The sequence below is a fragment of the Cololabis saira genome, chromosome 23 (assembly GCF_033807715.1).
Source record: "Cololabis saira isolate AMF1-May2022 chromosome 23, fColSai1.1, whole genome shotgun sequence".
Classification (NCBI taxonomy): domain Eukaryota; kingdom Metazoa; phylum Chordata; class Actinopteri; order Beloniformes; family Belonidae; genus Cololabis; species Cololabis saira.
Window position 1 is genome coordinate 2,565,277 of NC_084609.1, and position 17,693 is coordinate 2,582,969.

At 44.9% G+C, this 17,693-nt stretch overlaps 1 protein-coding gene across 1 annotated transcript; it reads left to right on the forward strand.

The window, feature by feature from the left end:
* The first annotated feature begins 3,369 nt into the window (after positions 1-3,369).
* On the forward strand, positions 3,370-17,470 carry nots (nothepsin). The gene is made up of 9 exons (XM_061714103.1): positions 3,370-3,516; positions 5,650-5,830; positions 8,274-8,391; positions 9,060-9,178; positions 9,999-10,198; positions 13,815-13,940; positions 15,778-15,922; positions 16,394-16,492; positions 16,751-17,470. Exons 1-9 carry the CDS (start codon positions 3,449-3,451, stop codon positions 16,913-16,915), a joined length of 1,221 nt encoding a protein of 406 aa, XP_061570087.1. The 5' UTR covers positions 3,370-3,448; the 3' UTR covers positions 16,916-17,470.
* The last annotated feature ends 223 nt before the right edge of the window (positions 17,471-17,693 follow it).

The window sequence follows — 17,693 nt, forward strand, 5'->3', positions numbered from 1 at the left end:
GACCTTCTACCTTCTACCTCCACCATAGAGAGCTGCTGACCTTCTACCTTCTACCTCCACCATAGAGAGCTGCTGACCTTCTACCTTCTACCTCCACCATAGAGAGCTGCTGACCTTCTACCTTCTACCGTTCCACCATGGAGAGCTGCTGACCTTCTACCTTCTACCGTTCCACCATGGAGAGCTGCTGACCTTTTACCTTCTACCAGTCCACCATGGAGAGCCTGCTGACCCAGAGCCGTCTGGGAGATTTGCGAGGCCCTGTGCGAAATGGCTTGGGGGGGGCCCTCGCGAAATTTTTGGGTTTTTTGGGTCGGATCGGGTGTCTATATGCGCAATTTTAACTCTCCAATGATCAAAATACTGGACACCTTCCCCTGCCTCATCATCATTTGACTTGCCTCGACGGGGGGGCCCCACGGCTGCTTGAGACCCGGTTGGATCGGTGATTTTTGTAACAAATTTATCAAACGAGCCTTTCAGAGAGGCATTAAACTCTTCCATTTTCTTTAGTTTTTTTCTTTTTTCATCCCCTGATGGAAATTTCCTGAATCTGTCTTGTTCTCTCGACATTTTGTGACAGTTTGTTCCAACTCCACCCGTCTGGATCAGAGCAGCTTGTGTCTGCGCTTGGTCTGATCAGTTGTATTGAACAACATATATGTGCATCATTGCACATATATTTTATTGATATGCACAGACTAGTACACATTTAGGTCTGTAATGGAATGTGACTGTTGATATTTATAAGGGAGAAAACGAAAACAAAAAACGGAAAAAAAAAAAAAATAAAATTTTTTCAAAAATGGCCCATAGCGCGAGGCCCCTTGGGGCGCGAGGCCCCGTGCGGTCGCACGGTTCGCACACCCCTTGCGGCGGCTCTGTGCTGACCCATGCCGTGACAGTGTGGCACTCCAGCTGCACGGAGGCAGACAGGAAGAGGCTGCAGAGGGAGGCAAACACAGCACAGAAGATAATCGGCTGCCCTCTGCCCTCTCTGCCCTCCCTGTCTGACATCTACAGCTCCCGCTGCCTCAACAGGGCCAGGAACATTGTAAAGGACAACACCCACCCCGGTTTCCACCTTTTCCACCTGTTGCCCTCTGGGAGGCGCTTCAGGTCCTTACGAACCCGTACAAAAAGATTCAGGGACAGCTTCTTCCCCAAAGCTGTGAACTTTCTCAACCAATAAGCTACCTCATATTTTCTGTGCAATATTTTCTACCTTCTATCCACAATGTCCCAATATTTTACTATCTATGTGCAATACTCCCATCTTTTTATTGTACTATCTATGTGCAATACTCCCATCCTTTTATTCTACTATCTATGTGCAATACTCCCATCCTTTCAAGGGCAATATTATTCTTCCATCCATTTAAGTGCAATATCCCCCCACCCATCCATGTACATTTTTATCCTCCCATTCACTCTTGTTTATAGTGTGTGTGTATATATATATATATATATATATATATATATATATATATATATATATATATATATATATATATATATATATATATATATATATATATACATTTATGCTTCCTTGCTTACATAGGGTAAATCGACAAAAGGATTGCGCGGCTTTTGCGGCCGCTAAACCGGTGCAAATGAGACAAAAAGAGAGCGTCTAATTCACAAAGAACCCACAAAGGGAGAATTGCATCACAAACTGCGCTGCCAAGCAAATAGTGGCATTGTGCGCCTGTGCCATTTGCATGCATGTAAATTAGGTAATATTCATACATTCGGCGCAAAATTGCCCCCTTTCTATGCAAATAAGCCTCATTGCAAAAACCGTCTAATTCACAAAGGCCAGCGCTATTTGCCACACGCAAAAATAGTGGAGCAAATACCGTCTTTTGGAAGCGTGTATTAACTGCTGCAAACTCACTCCTCACTCCCCGTCTGTCTCTGTTTCTCTCTCTCTTCAATATCATTCAAGCCTGTGTGATACTGAATGATATTAAGGGTGAAATCTACAGTCAGACATGACTGTAAACAGTCAGATCAAGTGGGGTTGTGGACTTATCTCTGATTTAAAAATAAAAATAACAGGACGGAGCTCAGGATTCATCCATACATAAGGGGTTGCTTTATTACAAACAATTCCACCATATAAACATATAAATCTAGAATGTGTGTGTTTAACAGCTTAATAATGTCATCACACATCACAACATCTATCAGACTCATAATAAAATAGCGCTAATCGTGTCCCTGTGAAGCTCAGCGTCAGTCAGGACTCTCAGCTGCTGCTGGAGATGCAGCCGCGGGGAGTGGGCTGCCACCCGTCCCTTGAAATACGGAATTGTTACGTAATTGGGAATTAGAATTCATATAAAACAGTTATTTCCGTATTTCACAATCGTCCCATGCACGTCTGTCACATACGCACACACTAGTTAAGCCTAATTATGCCTAAATAATGGTCCGCGTTACATCGACGCAGAGCCTACACCGTAGGGTACGCGGCGACGCGCACTGTACGGTGCGCCAGCCGCGTAACCTTTAACCTTTGCGTCGATTTAACGCGGAACCATAAATCATCCTTGAGCAGCACTGAGGGAGGAGGGAGGAGGGGGAGCGGGTTCCCGTCCCGTCTTCGCACAGTGTCCTGATGATTTGTAATACAGGCTGAGCCTACCGTCAGTTCTTAAACTGTAAAAAAGCTTGGGGGGGGGGACTAAAGCATGAGTTTGAAAAGTGGGGGGACATGCCCCCCCTGTTCCCAGTGGAAATTGCGCCCTTGCGCCTCACAGAGTTTTATTTTCACTCGCTTTACTTTTTATTTCTGCAGTTTTCATTATGGACCAATGTGTGTGCAGAAATATGGAGAACACTGGAAACAGCTCCGCTCACTTACTGAGACAAGGGCAAATTGCATCAGCTCCAAAACTTTATGGGCGTGTTTGCTCCGGTATATCATTAGAGCAAAATCTTTTGTGAATAGGACCTTAAAGCGGGGCAAATTGCGGGCGCAAATGCGGCGCAATTCACAGCACTATTTGCGGACGCGATCTGTTCTTTGTGGATTTACCCCTTAGTCTTTGCATGTGTGCACTTTGACGGAGCTGCTCCTAATCCCACTGTACATGTACAATGATAATAAAGGCTTTCTATTTCTATTTCTATTCTATTCTTTCTATTCTCCTCCACGCTGGTGTCGTCAGATTTATGGTCAGCAGATCTTATTGATCAGGTTGGGCAGGAGCCCAGTTGGTGAACCGGGTCAGAGTCACCGAGACCTGCAGGAGTCAACACCCGGTTACTGAGTAACCTGGAAACCTGGAAACTCCTGGAAACTCCTGGAAACACGACAACCGACCTGGAAACACCGACACTCGGCTGGTGAACAGAGAACTGAGAAGTAGAAACGAACCAGACCTTCCTGGACTCTACTGGTTTCTGTTCCTGGTCCTGGTTTCTTGTTCCTGGCAGCATGTGGAGGTTTTTGCTCCTGTTAGTCTGGACCTGGACCTGGTCCTGGACCAGACCCGAGCTGGTCAGGTAAGAACTAAAACCTGGTCCTGGTTTCTGTTCCTGGTCCTGGTTTCTGATCCAGGATTCAACTTCAGGGTCCTGAGTGGAGTCAGAACTTTGGGATTCTTCTAGACCTGGGATCAGCAACCCGCGGCTCTAGAGCCGCATGCGGCTCTTTAGCGCCGCCCTAGTGGCTCCTGGAGCTTTTTCAAAAATGTTTCACCTTTTTTTTTTCCTTTTTTTCTTCATTTTTTCTTTTTTTTTCTTTTTTTCCTTTATTTCTCTTTTTTCTTTCTTCTTTTTAATCTCGACATTTCGACTTTTTAACTTTTTTCTCGAAATTTTGACTTTTTTCTTGACATTTCGACTTTTTTCTCAAGATTGTACTTCAAAATTAATCTTCACATTTCGCCTTTTTTCTCGACATTTCGACTTTTTTCTCGAAGTGCATAATGAAAAAAAAAATCTTCCCCAAGTTATAACTAGAAAAATGCAGCATGTGTTTCTTCATTCTAAGGCTGATACAAGACTTTTCATTTTTCATTCATTGCGGCTCCAGACATATTAGTTTTTTGTGTTTTTGGTCCAATATGGCTCTTTCAACATTTTGGGTTGCCGACCCCGGTTCTAGACCTGCTGGGACCCGGCGTGGTTGCCGTGGAGACGGCTGGGACCCGGCGTGGTTGCCATGGAGACGGCTGCTCCAGGAAACACCACCAGAGTCTTTCTGGGTGGAGAAACCAGAGAAAAAAGATTGGATGAAGTCGTCTAGTATTCTAGCCGGGGGGACGGCCAATGGGAATTAGCCAATAAGCTACATTTTGGTGCATCTGCTTTTATTTTGTAAAATGCATAATGATGTGCACTGCCCCTCCTTACCAAATAAAATAAATTGAAATTGAAATTGAAATTGAGGATTTTTAATTTCCAGTTTTTACAATTTGAGACTGAATCACCGTGAGAGCCGTCGCCACGGCAACCGAAGCTGCAAAACCTGAAACACAAACATTGGAATCTTATCAAGGTTTTTACCAGAAGCCTCGGTAGCTGCTGCTTCCTCCCCCGGTGTTTTTACCCATGATTCCTTCTGTTTTCCCAGGTGTTTTTCCCCATGATTCCTCTTGTTTTTACCCATGATTCCTCCTGTTTTTACCCATGATTCCTCCTGTTTTTACCCATGATTCCTCTTGTTTTTACCCATGATTCCTCCTGTTTTTACCCATGATTCCTCTTGTTTTTACCCATGATTCCTCCTGTTTTTACCCATGATTCCTCCTGTTTTTACCCATGATTCCTCTTGTTTTTACCCATGATTCCTCCTGTTTTACCCATGATTCCTCTTGTTTTTACCCATGATTCCTCCTGTTTTACCCATGATTCCTCTTGTTTTTACCCATGATTCCTCCTGTTTTACCCATGATTCCTCTTGTTTCCTCTCATGATTCCTCCTGTTTTACCCATGATTCCTCTTGTTTTTACCCATGATTCCTCTTGTTTTTACCCATGATTCCTCCTGTTTTACCCATGATTCCTCCTGTTTTTACCCATGATTCCTCTTGTTTTTACCCATGATTCCTCTTGTTTTTACGCATGATTCCTTTTGTTTTTACCCATGATTCATCTTGTTTTTACCCATGATTCCTCTTGTTTTTACCCATGATTCCTCTTGTTTTTACGCATGATTCCTTTTGTTTTTACCCATGATTCCTCCTGTTTTTACCCATGATTCCTCCTGTTTTTACCCATGATTCCTCCTGTTTTTACCCATGATTCCTCCTGTTTTTACCCATCATTCCTCCTGTTTTTACCCATGATTCCTCCTGTTTTTACCCATCATTCCTCCTGTTTTTACCCATGATTCCTCTTGTTTTTACCCATGATTCCTCCTGTTTTTACCCATCATTCCTCCTGTTTTTACCCATGATTCCTCTTGTTTTTACGCATGATTCCTTTTGTTTTTACCCATGATTCATCTTGTTTTTACCCATGATTCCTCTTGTTTTTACCCATGATTCCTTTTGTTTTTACCCATGATTCCTCTTGTTTTTACCCATGATTCCTCCTGTTTTTACCCATGATTCCTCCTGTTTTTACCCATGATTCCTCCAGTTTTACCCATGATTCCTCCAGTTTTACCCATGATTCCTCCTGTTTTCCCAGAATCCCCCTGCGGCGTTCCGCCTCCATCCGGTCCCAGCTCCGGGCCGACGGGCTCCTGGATCAGTTCCTGAAGGATCACCGACCCGACAACTTCAACCGCCGCTTCGCCCAGTGTTTCCCTCCGGGAACGCCGTCGCTGCGGCTCGGCCGCTCGGCGGAGCGGATCTACAACTACATGGATGTAAGTTTACTTCCTGTTTACTTCCTGGTTACTTCCTGTTACTTCCTGGTTACTTCCTGACTCCTCCTTCTTTCCACCCTGACTCCTCCCCCTATTTCCTCCCTCAAGTAGATCAGTTTGAATCTGATGATGAGAATAAATATCCATGAAAAACCCAAGGCTGTTAAAACAAGTGAAAACATTTTCAAAATAAAATTGACCTTAAACTGGAAACTTCCTGTCAGAATAAAAGAGTCAAAGAGAAATAATTCACTCGGCAGCATTTCCTCTGATTTAAGACGTAAAACAAAACGAAAGAGTAACTGCTGTGGTCGTGTTGACCGCCGTGCATTGTGGGATTCCAGTGGTGCATTGTGGGATTCCTGTGGTACATTGTGGGATTGCTGTGGTGCATTGTGGGATTGCTGTGGTGCATTGTGGGATTGCTGTTGTGCATTGTGGGATTGCTGTTGTGCATTGTGGGATTGCTGTGGTGCATTGTGGGATTGCTGTGGTGCATTGTGGGATTGCTGTTGTGCATTGTGGGATTCCAGTGGTGCATTGTGGGATTCCTGTGGTACATTGTGGGATTGCTGTGGTGCATTGTGGGATTGCTGTGGTGCATTGTGGGATTGCTGTGGTGCATTGTGGGATTGCTGTGGTGCATTGTGGCAGCAAACTCCAGTTTGGACAGGCTGGCTTTATGCCCCTGTTCAGCCAAAATGGGTCAACAGAGCCAGAGTAGCTTTAACGCATTCGTCTGGTGATAGTACGTGACTTCACGACAGACAAAATAAATAAAAATGATTGATATGTTTCACCCCTGTTTCACAATCAACACAATCATACACAGCTCATACTCGCAATGGCAAGAACCACATTTCCATACAATCCGGGTCAAATACAGTATTACAAAAGTAATTTGCAACCATTCGAATGGTGAATCAACCCAATTTGACAATTCTACGTCACCATGTCTCCATTCAGGGCTTAAAAAAAATCTCCCTCGTCAGACACAAACCACACCATCTAAAGAAGCCAGTTATTTGTATCATTTTAACAAAAATGTCAACAGAAAGGAAAATGAAATAACACCTCCCTCTCAGGATTCACCAAACCTCATCCACGCAGCTTCATCTGAACCAGACAGACAACATGGAGCACTCACACACACACACACACACACACACACACACACACACACACACACACACACGCACACGCACACGCACACGCACACGCACACGCACGCACACACACATGCACGCACGCACGCGCGCGCACACACGCGCATGTGTGTGTATTAATGTGTATTTTGTGTGTATTTCATGCCCAGTACTTCAGTATTGTGTATTTTGTGTGTATTTCAGGCCCAGTACTTCGGTGTGTGTGTATTAATGTGTATTTTGTGTGTATTTCAGGCCCAGTACTTCGGTGTGTGTGTATTAATGTGTATTTTGTGTGTATTTCAGGCCCAGTACTTCAGTATTGTGTATTTTGTGTGTATTTCAGCCCCAGTACTTCAGTATTGTGTATTTTGTGTGTATTCCAGGCCCAGTACTTCAGTATTGTGTATTTTGTGTGTATTAATGTGTATTTTGTGTGTATTTTGTGTGTACTTCAGGCCCAGTACTTCAGTATTGTGTATTTTGTGTGTATTTGGGGCGGCAGTAGCTCAGGTGGTAGAGCGGGTCGTCCAATGATCGGAAGGTCGGCGGTTCGAATCCCGCTCTATCCCAGTTTGCTGTCGTAGTGTCCTTGGGCAAGACACCTTACCCACCTTGCCTCGTGTGAATGTGTTTGAATGTGTATGAATGTTGGTGGTGGTCGGAGGGGCCGTTAGGCGCGATATGGCAGCCACGCTTCCGTCAGTCTGCCCCAGGGCAGCTGTGGCTACAATGTAGCTTACCACCACCAGAGAGAATGTGTATGAATGAATAATGATTTCTGTAAAGCGCTCTGGGTGCCTTGAAGGGCGCTATATAAATCCAATCATTATTATTATTATTATTATTATTATTTCAGCCCCAGTACTTCAGTATTGTGTATTTTGTGTGTATTCCAGGCCCAGTACTTCAGTATTGTGTATTTTGTGTGTATTAATGTGTATTTTGTGTGTATTTTGTGTGTACTTCAGGCCCAGTACTTCAGTATTGTGTATTTAGTGTGTATTTTCTGTGTATTTCCAGGCCCAGTACTTCAGTATTGTGTATTTTGTGTGTATTAATGTGTATTTTGTGTGTATTTCAGCCCCAGTACTTCACTAGTGTGTATTTTGTGTGTATTAATGTGTATTTTGTGTGTATTTCAGCCCCAGTACTTCACTAGTGTGTATTTTGTGTGTATTTTCAGGCCCAGTACTTCGGTGTGTGTGTATTAATGTGTATTAATGTGTATTTCCAGGCCCAGTACTTCAGTATTGTGTATTTTGTGTGTATTAATGTGTATTTTGTGTGTACTTCAGGCCCAGTACTTCGGGGACATCAGTCTGGGTTCTCCTCAACAGAACTTTACTGTCGTGTTTGATACGGGATCGTCGGACCTGTGGGTTCCATCGTCGTACTGCATCAGCCAGGCCTGTGGTACAAATACACACTAGTACACACATATATATACACAAATACACACACACCTGCATCAGCCAGGCCTGTGGTACAAATACACACTCTAATACACACTAGTACACACTCATATACACACATATACACACACACCGTCGTACTGCATCAGCCAGGCCTGTGGTGTGTACAAATACACACTAGTACACACTCATATACACACATATACACACACACCTGCATCAGCCAGGCCTGTGGTACAAATACACACTCTAATACACACTATAATACACACTACTACACACTAATACACACTAATACACACATATATACACACACCTGCATCAGCCAGGCCTGTGGTGTGTAAAAATACACACTACTACACACTAATACACACTCATATACACACACCATCGTCCTACTGCATCAGCCAGGCCTGCGGTACACACTCATATACACATATATACATGTACACACACTGATGATGATGATGATGGAGTGTGTGTGTATGTGTGTGTGTGTGTGTGTGTGTGTGTGTGTGTGTGTGTGTGTGTGTGTGTGTGTGTGTGTGCGTGCGTGCGTGCGTGCGTGCGTGCGTGCGTGCGTGCGTGCGTGCGTGCGTGCGTGCGTGCGTGCGTGCGTGCGTGCGTGCGTGCGTGTGTGTGTGTGTGTTTATGTCTGTGTTTATGCAGCGTTCCACCGCAGGTTCAAGGCGTTCCTCTCCTCCTCGTTCCAACACGACGGTCAGACGTTTGGGATCCACTACGGGTCAGGACACCTGCTGGGAGTGATGGGGAGAGACACGCTACAGGTAAACAACAACAACCACAACAATAACAACAACAACAACCACAACAACAACTGTAAACAACAACAACCACAACAACAACAATAATAACCCTAAACCTAACCCACACACTACACACTCTGATCCATTACGGGTCAGGACACCTGCTGGGAGTGATGGGGAGAGACACGCTACAGGTAAACAACAACAACCACAACAATAACAACAACAACAACCACAACAACAACTGTAAACAACAACAACCACAACAACAACAATAATAACCCTAAACCTAACCCACACACTACACACTCTGATCCATTACGGGTCAGGACACCTGCTGGGAGTGATGGGGAGAGACACGCTACAGGTAAACAACAACAACCACAACAACAATAATCACAACAACCACAACAATAATAACCCTAACCCACACACTACAAACTACACACTACACACAGGGATCCACAGATGTTCCTGAGAGGGGAGGGCTAGTGGGGGCAGAGCCACCTTGTTTAGCTCTGAAAGAGCCAGAACAGCTGTCGATGACTTACGCGTTTGTCGGTAGACCAGGAATCCCCCTCCTCCGATTAGGAGAAATCCTGCTATCATAAATCCAATTATGAAGCATCTTCAACATCCTCGACAGACAGAATCACCAAACACAACGGTTTCCAATGTTTCCAGGAATCCATTGTGTCCGTCCGTCCGTCCGTCCGTCCGTCCGTCCGTCCGTTCGTTCGTTCATTCAGGCATATAGCAGACATAGGCAGTGGGATGATCAGAGGGGAGGACTGCAGGTGGAAGCAGTTGGGAGTTCTGACGGCTCTGGTTTCTGTTCCAGTTCGGGGGTCTGACGGTTCTGAACCAGGAGTTCGGGGAGTCGGTGTACGAACCCGGGTCGGCGTTTGTGACGGCCCGGTTCGACGGGGTTCTGGGTCTGGCGTACCCGTCTCTGGCCGACATCCTGGGGAAACCCGTGTTTGACAACATCCTGGACCAGAAGACCCTGGACCAGCCCGTGTTCTCCTTCTACCTGAGCAGGTGATCTATGTGCTCCAGATCTATGTTCTACCTGAGCAGGTGATCTATGTGCTCCAGATCTATGTTCTACCTGAGCAGGTGATCTATGAGGTCCAGATCTATGTTCTACCTGAGCAGGTTTTGTCTGGATATATATTAATAATTAATACCAAGGTCTGTCCCAATCCTCCCACTACTCCTACTTTCAGCACCACCCCTACATTTTGCTGCTCCGTCACTGCGTGGTTTACGTTCGGGTACGTAAGCGACTGCGTAGTTACGTTTGCACAAACGTCACACCATATCAGGAAGCCCAGAGATAAAAGCTGTTTTAATTTCAGCTGTAGTGCTGTTAATATGCCACTTTATTAAGTTTTAATATGTTTTCAGGCGTAAAAGTAACCGTTAAGATCCCCAACCTGGACTCAGTTTATCCAAATAACGCCTGGTAACAAATTTGCTACAATGTTTTCGAGATGAGAACAGCCTGCCGGCTCGGGAGCTGATTTATGGTTCCGCGATAAATCGACGCAGAGCCTACGGCGTAGGGTACGGCGTACGGTGTGCGTCGCCGCGTAACCTACGCCGTAGGCTCTGCGTTGGTGTAACGCGGAACCATAAATCAGCCTTTATTCTGGCGTGATCTTTGCAACAACCAACAAACGAGTGATTATATACATTCACTGAGTGAATATTATGAAAGTAAAATATATATTTCTCGCTAGAAATGTAATCAAAACGCATTTTTATGCAGAAACCAACTCAAAATATTGATTTTATTCACTAAAAAATAAGAAATGTCCACCATGTTTTTTTTTTTGATTCAGTCTGCAAATGACGACGAAAAGCTGGGAAATTTTTCTAGCCCTCGGTCAGCTAGTCAGCATGTGAAATCCCTCGCTCTGAAGGGCCAGATTCATACCCCCTAACCATTGTTATGGCCACTAGCCCTAGGTGAAAAGAGGAATTGGGAACCACTACCCTCACGGGAACGTGCAACATTTACGGGTAGGGATGAGAAGTAGGACTAGGGGGGGATTGGGACTGGGCCGAAGACCCGGTTTTAGGCTCCCTGTGTGTTAGTAGACTTGCAAGGAGAGGTCTGGTTTTGGACTTCAGACATATCTGGCGCCATCTAGTGGTGAGATGGTTTAACGTCTAGACCCGAATGGAAGACGACCCCCACTTTTTTAGTCTGATTTCTGCAGAAACCCTGTCAGATATTCAGGCCGATACGGGATTCATAGTCCTGATCTCAAACTGACTCCAGTAAAATCCTCTCTGGTTCTCCAGTCGACAGACTCTTCTTTCAAACAATAAAAACACCAACGTCATCGTTCCTCAGAACACTCTGCAGAGAGAAGGAACTTCCAAACTGCAGACTGACTAGTCTTTGGTCTCAACAGAGACATCAACGCCAAAGAAAACCCTCTCAGACTGATTTAATCCCCTCTTTGCTTATTTCCTGCAGAGTTCAGATGTTAGCAGTCGTAGTTCCTGATGTTAGCAGTCGTAGTTCCTGATGTTAGCAGTCGTAGTTCCTGATGTTAGCAGTCGTAGTTCCTGATGTTAGCAGTCGTAGTTCCTGGTGTTAGCAGTTGTAGTTCCTGGTGTTAGCAGTCGTAGTTCCTGATGTTAGCAGTCGTAGTTCCTGATGTTAGCAGTCGTAGTTCCTGATGTTAGCAGTCGTAGTTCCTGATGTTAGCAGTCGTAGTTCCTGATGTTAGCAGTCGTAGTTCCTGATGTTAGCAGTCGTAGTTCCTGATGTTAGCAGTTGTAGTTCCTGATGTTAGCAGTCGTAGTTCCTGATGTTAGCAGTCGTAGTTCCTGATGTTAGCAGTCGTGGTTCCTGATGTTAGCAGTCGTAGTTCCTGATGTTAGCAGTCGTAGTTCCTGATGTTAGCAGTCGTAGTTCCTGATGTTAGCAGTCGTAGTTCCTGATGTTAGCAGTCGTGGTTCCTGATGTTAGCAGTCGTAGTTCCTGATGTTAGCAGTCGTGGTTCCTGATGTTAGCAGTTGTAGTTCCTGATGTTAGCAGTCGTAGTTCCTGATGTTAGCAGTCGTGGTTCCTGATGTTAGCAGTTGTAGTTCCTGATGTTAGCAGTCGTGGTTCCTGATGTTAGCAGTCGTAGTTCCTGATGTTAGCAGTCGTAGTTCCTGGTGTTAGCAGTCGTAGTTCCTGATGTTAGCAGTCGTAGTTCCTGATGTTAGCAGTCGTAGTTCCTGGTGTTAGCAGTCGTAGTTCCTGGTGTTAGCAGTCGTAGTTCCTGGTATTAGCAGTCGTAGTTCCTGGTGTTAGCAGTCGTAGTTCCTGGTGTTAGCAGTCGTAGTTCCTGATGTTAGCAGTCGTGGTTCCTGATGTTAGCAGTCGTAGTTCCTGATGTTAGCAGTCGTGGTTCCTGATGTTAGCAGTCGTAGTTCCTGATGTTAGCAGTCGTAGTTCCTGGTGTTAGCAGTCGTAGTTCCTGGTGTTAGCAGTCGTGGTTCCTGATGTTAGCAGTCGTAGTTCCTGATGTTAGCAGTCGTAGTTCCTGGTGTTAGCAGTCGTAGTTCCTGATGTTAGCAGTCGTGGTTCCTGATGTTAGCAGTCGTAGTTCCTGATGTTAGCAGTCGTAGTTCCTAATGTTAGCAGTCGTAGTTCCTGATGTTAGCAGTCGTAGTTCCTGGTGTTAGCAGTCGTAGTTCCTGATGTTAGCAGTTGTAGTTCCTGATGTTAGCAGTCGTGGTTCCTGATGTTAGCAGTTGTAGTTCCTGATGTTAGCAGTCGTAGTTCCTGATGTTAGCAGTCGTAGTTCCTGATGTTAGCAGTCGTAGTTCCTGGTGTTAGCAGTCGTAGTTCCTGATGTTAGCAGTCGTAGTTCCTGATGTTAGCAGTCGTAGTTCCTGGTGTTAGCAGTCGTAGTTCCTGATGTTAGCAGTCGTAGTTCCTGATGTTAGCAGTCGTAGTTCCTGGTGTTAGCAGTCGTAGTTCCTGATAGGTGAATCGTTATTCTTAGTTTAGTTAACGTGTAACTAAGTCCTGATCTATTTGGGATCGATGTTGGTCTTTCAATATCGAACGATCCAAAACTGCATAGCAGAAGAAACTGATGACCAAGTACACACCGTTAGTCTGATTAAAACTTAAATTCCCCAGGACCAAGCCCACCCCGGTCCCCAAGAAGAAAAATAGAAATAGCGGTAAGAAAGAAAAGAGAACAAAATAAGAGAAGAGCTAACATAAAATGTAGAAACATAGTTTCTCCAATCTGGAGAAAAGTGTGTGGAAGATCGGCAGGTGAACCGGCAGCTGAGGAGAAGTTATGATGCAAACTTCAACATAATGATTTAATGAGGCAAAATAACAGGCTTTTTCTCTCCAATATATTGTAATAATCATTTGTTTCAGATGTACTGTCATTATTTTCTGTATAAAAATTGAATTTGGTGTTCAAAAAGTCTTTTTTCAAACTTGAGTCTTTAAAAAGAGGGTCGTCTTATATTCAGGGTCGTCTTATATTCGGGCCGATACGGTAATGATAAATGCTAACCCTAACCTGATGATTAATGCTAACTATGCTAACCCTAACCTGCTGATTAATGCTAACCCTAACCTGACATGCTAATGCTAACCTGCTATCCCCCCCACCACCACCAGGGGCACCAACACCAGCAGCCCCGAGGGAGAACTGCTGCTGGGAGGAACCGACCCGGACCGGTACCAGGAACCGATCCACTGGCTACCGGTCACCGCTAAAGGCTACTGGCAGGTGAAGATGGACAGGTGAGCTGGAGGGTTAGCAGCTAAAGGCTACTGGCAGGTGAAGATGGACAGGTGAGCTGGAGGGTTAGCAGCTAAAGGCTACTGGCAGGTGAAGATGGACAGGTGAGCGTTAGCAGCTAAAGGCTACTAGCAGGTGAAGATGGACAGGTGAGCTGGAGGGTTAGCAGGTCTAAACTTTGAACGAGTAAGTGAAAGAATCTGTTAAACTTCAAGAGGAAACAGGTTAGATTTGAGATTTTAAATCTCAAACGGATGTGAATGAGTTAATAAATCTAGCCCACTAACAAACATTTAGTAGTAGCTAGCTGAACTAGCATGGCAGTGAACTAATGAGGATGTATGTTTATTAAACACTAACCAGGGGTTTACTAACACTAACTAGCCTGTGTGTTGCAGGGTGTTGGTTCAGGGCTCCAAACAGTTTTTTCCTAAGATGTCAACTTTTTCAAGATATGAGCACTCAAGCGAGGACTGGAAATCACTTTTTCGTCAAATCTAGAGTGCGGGTGTTGGTTGCTAGAGTGTGAGAAACAGTAAAAAAATAAACTGAATTTTTATTTGTAACTCGAGCTCACGGCCAAACCGTGAAAAGGAGAAAAATGATTTTTGGTCAGAATGTAGACATGGGTGTTGGGATTCATAAAATGTGACTTTGACAGATGGGGTATGCACAAATATGTGCAAATGGGGTATGCCGGGTTCTGTGTCTCTCACGATGTCTTTGTTTTTCTGCTACGAGCTACGGTTTTCTCACAAATCGGAGTTATTTGAGATCTTGTCAGAAGCCAAAATCTGGGTTTTTCTCACAGCCAAACCGGAAGGTTCTGAAGTGGAGGTTCTTGTTGCCGGGGCAACCAGAAGTCAGCTGCTGAATCATTCAGCCAGAACTGGTCACATGACTCAGTCAGTACAGACTTCATATACTTTAACCAGGAAAATGGAGAAAACTGACCCCTGACCTTTGACCTTAGCCGATCCCCAGTCCTGCAGCCTCAGCTGGGTTCATGGTATATATATATATACTATATATATATATATATATATATATATATATATAGAGAGAGAGAGAGAGATATTAAATACCCCCCTCACACATACACACACACACACACACACACACACACACACACACACACACACACACACACACACACACACACACACACACACACACTCTCACTCTCTTGGCGCCATGGCCAAAACCGAACAGGAAGTCGGCCATTTTCAATTAATCGTGTAATGTTTGCGCAATTTATGCCATTCTTTCGGCAGTTAATTCAGCCCGAACCGTATCGTGAACCCAGATGTGTTATACATCAAAATGTGCGTCTCCATCCTGCGACTACACGCATTACTTTTCTCTTTCAAAAGTGTTACCGTGGCGACGCTAGACGCCAACAAGCGCGCCCCCCCTTCATCTGATTGGTCCATATTTGATAGTCACCCAATTTTGCATGCAAGCCAGGCCTGGCGATAAATTTGATATTTCATGGTTTGCATTAATGGGCGTGGCCTAACGGCTCAACAGCGCCCCCTAGAATACTTTTCTCTGCCATAACTTTGGAATGGTTTGACATAAAGAGTCGTGGGTGGTGTCATGGGACTCAGTATTGAGTCCTTGACCATAATTGGTGAAAATTAGCCCCGCCCCTTCTTCTGATTGGTTGATATTTGATAGTTTCTATTTTCTGCTATAACTTTTGAATGGTTTGACATAGGAAGTCGTGGGTGGTGTCATTTCTGATATGCTTATGGGGGACGGTGGCCGTGAGTGCGAGGGCCCGTTCATCGCTGCTTGCAGCTTTAATTATTATTATTAATATTATGTTTGTTCCAGGGTACTGGTTCAAGGCTCCACCTCCTTCTGTCCCAACGGTTGCCCGGCGATCGTTGACACGGGAACTTCCCTCATCGCTGGACCTGCTGATGACATCATCAGATTACAACAGCTGATCGGAGCGCGACCCACGAACATCGGAGAGGTAAAATATTAAAATAAAGATGTAACTACGAACATCGGAGAGGTAAAATATTAAAATAAAGATGTAACTACGAACATCGGAGAGGTAAAATATTAAAATAAAGATGTAACTACGAACATCGGAGAGGTAGGAATATTAAAATAAAGATGTAACTACGAACATCGGAGAGGTAGGAATATTAAAATAAAGATATAAATCCAACATCAGAGAGGTTGAAATATTAAAATAAAGATATAAATCCAACATCGGAGAGGTAAAATATTAAAATAAAGATATAAATCCAACATCGGAGAGGTAAAATATTAAAATAAAGATGTAAAATGCAACATAGGACAGGTAAAAATGTTTAAATAAAGATGTAAAATCCAACATAGGAGAGGTAGAAATATTAAAATAAAGATGTAAAATCCAGCTGGATGGATGGAAAGATAATGTTGTGCTAACTGCTGGTTTTTACTGGTTTTCCTCCAGTTCCACCTGGACTGCTCCAGACTGTCCAGTTTACCTACGGTGACGTTTGTTCTGGGAGGAACCGAGTTCACGCTGCCGTCCCAGCGCTACGTCAGGAAGGTGAGCATTACTTGTGGCGTCCCCCAGGGCTCTGTTCTGGGACCAAAACTATTCTGGGACCAAAACTGTTCAATGTTTGTATTAATGACATATTCAATCTCAGTCGCTAAAACTAATACTGTTTGCAGACGACACCAACATATTCTTCAGGAGTAATAATTGTAATGAACTTGTAAATGAGGAATTAAATAAACTGAAGAAGTGAATGGACATTAATAAATTATCATTATATTTAAATAATTAAACCTCTCCCCCCAGGAAACCTACAACAACCGCCACCTCTGCATCAGCGGGTTCCAGGCCGTCGACATCCCGTCCCCCGACGGCCCGATCTGGATCCTGGGAGACGTGTTTCTGACCCAGTTCTACAGCGTCTTTGACCGGGGACAGGACCGGGTCGGCCTGGCCCGGTCCAGGGACTAGAGGACCGGGACCGGGTCGGCCTGGCCCGGTCCAGAGACTAGAGGACCGGGTCCGGGTCGGCCTGGCCCGGTCCAGATACTAGGACCAGGACCGGGTCGGCCTGGCCCGGTCCAGATACTAGGACCAGGACCGGGTCGGCCTGGCCCGGTCCAGAGACTAGAACCAGGACCGGGTCGGCCTGGCCCGGTCCAGAGACTAGAACCAGGACCGGGTCCGGGTCGGCCTGGCCCGGTCCAGGGGCTAGGAGGCTAGGAGGCTAGGAGGCTAGGAGGCTAGGAGGCTAGGAGGCTAGGAGGCTAGGACCAGGACCGGGTCAAAACCGGCATTGGACTGTGACTCGGTAAATCGGCTGATCAATCCAATCAATAAATGTTTTCCCCCACAAAGCGCCGTGTGATCCTTGTCCCCCAGGACCGTCTGAAGCTGAAGACGTAACGTATAAACGTATAAACCTGCTGGAACATTGCACGGGTAAAAAAGGCCGTACCATGAAGGGGAGTTTGTCAAAACATGCCTAATATAAATTAAATTTTAATATTTAAACATGCCTAATATGAATTAAATAAGATAAGATAAGATATTCCTTTATTAGTCCCACAGTGGGGAAATTTGCATAAAATATGAATATTTAAGCAATACATCCCGACAGTGCTTACCCATGTCTACACCGTGTGTGTGTGTGTGTATGTGTGTGTGTGTGTGTGTGTGTGTAACGTGGGTGAATTGTCGTGTGTATGTGTCTGCCTGTGTGTGTGCAGGGAGGGGGCAGGGCATTAAT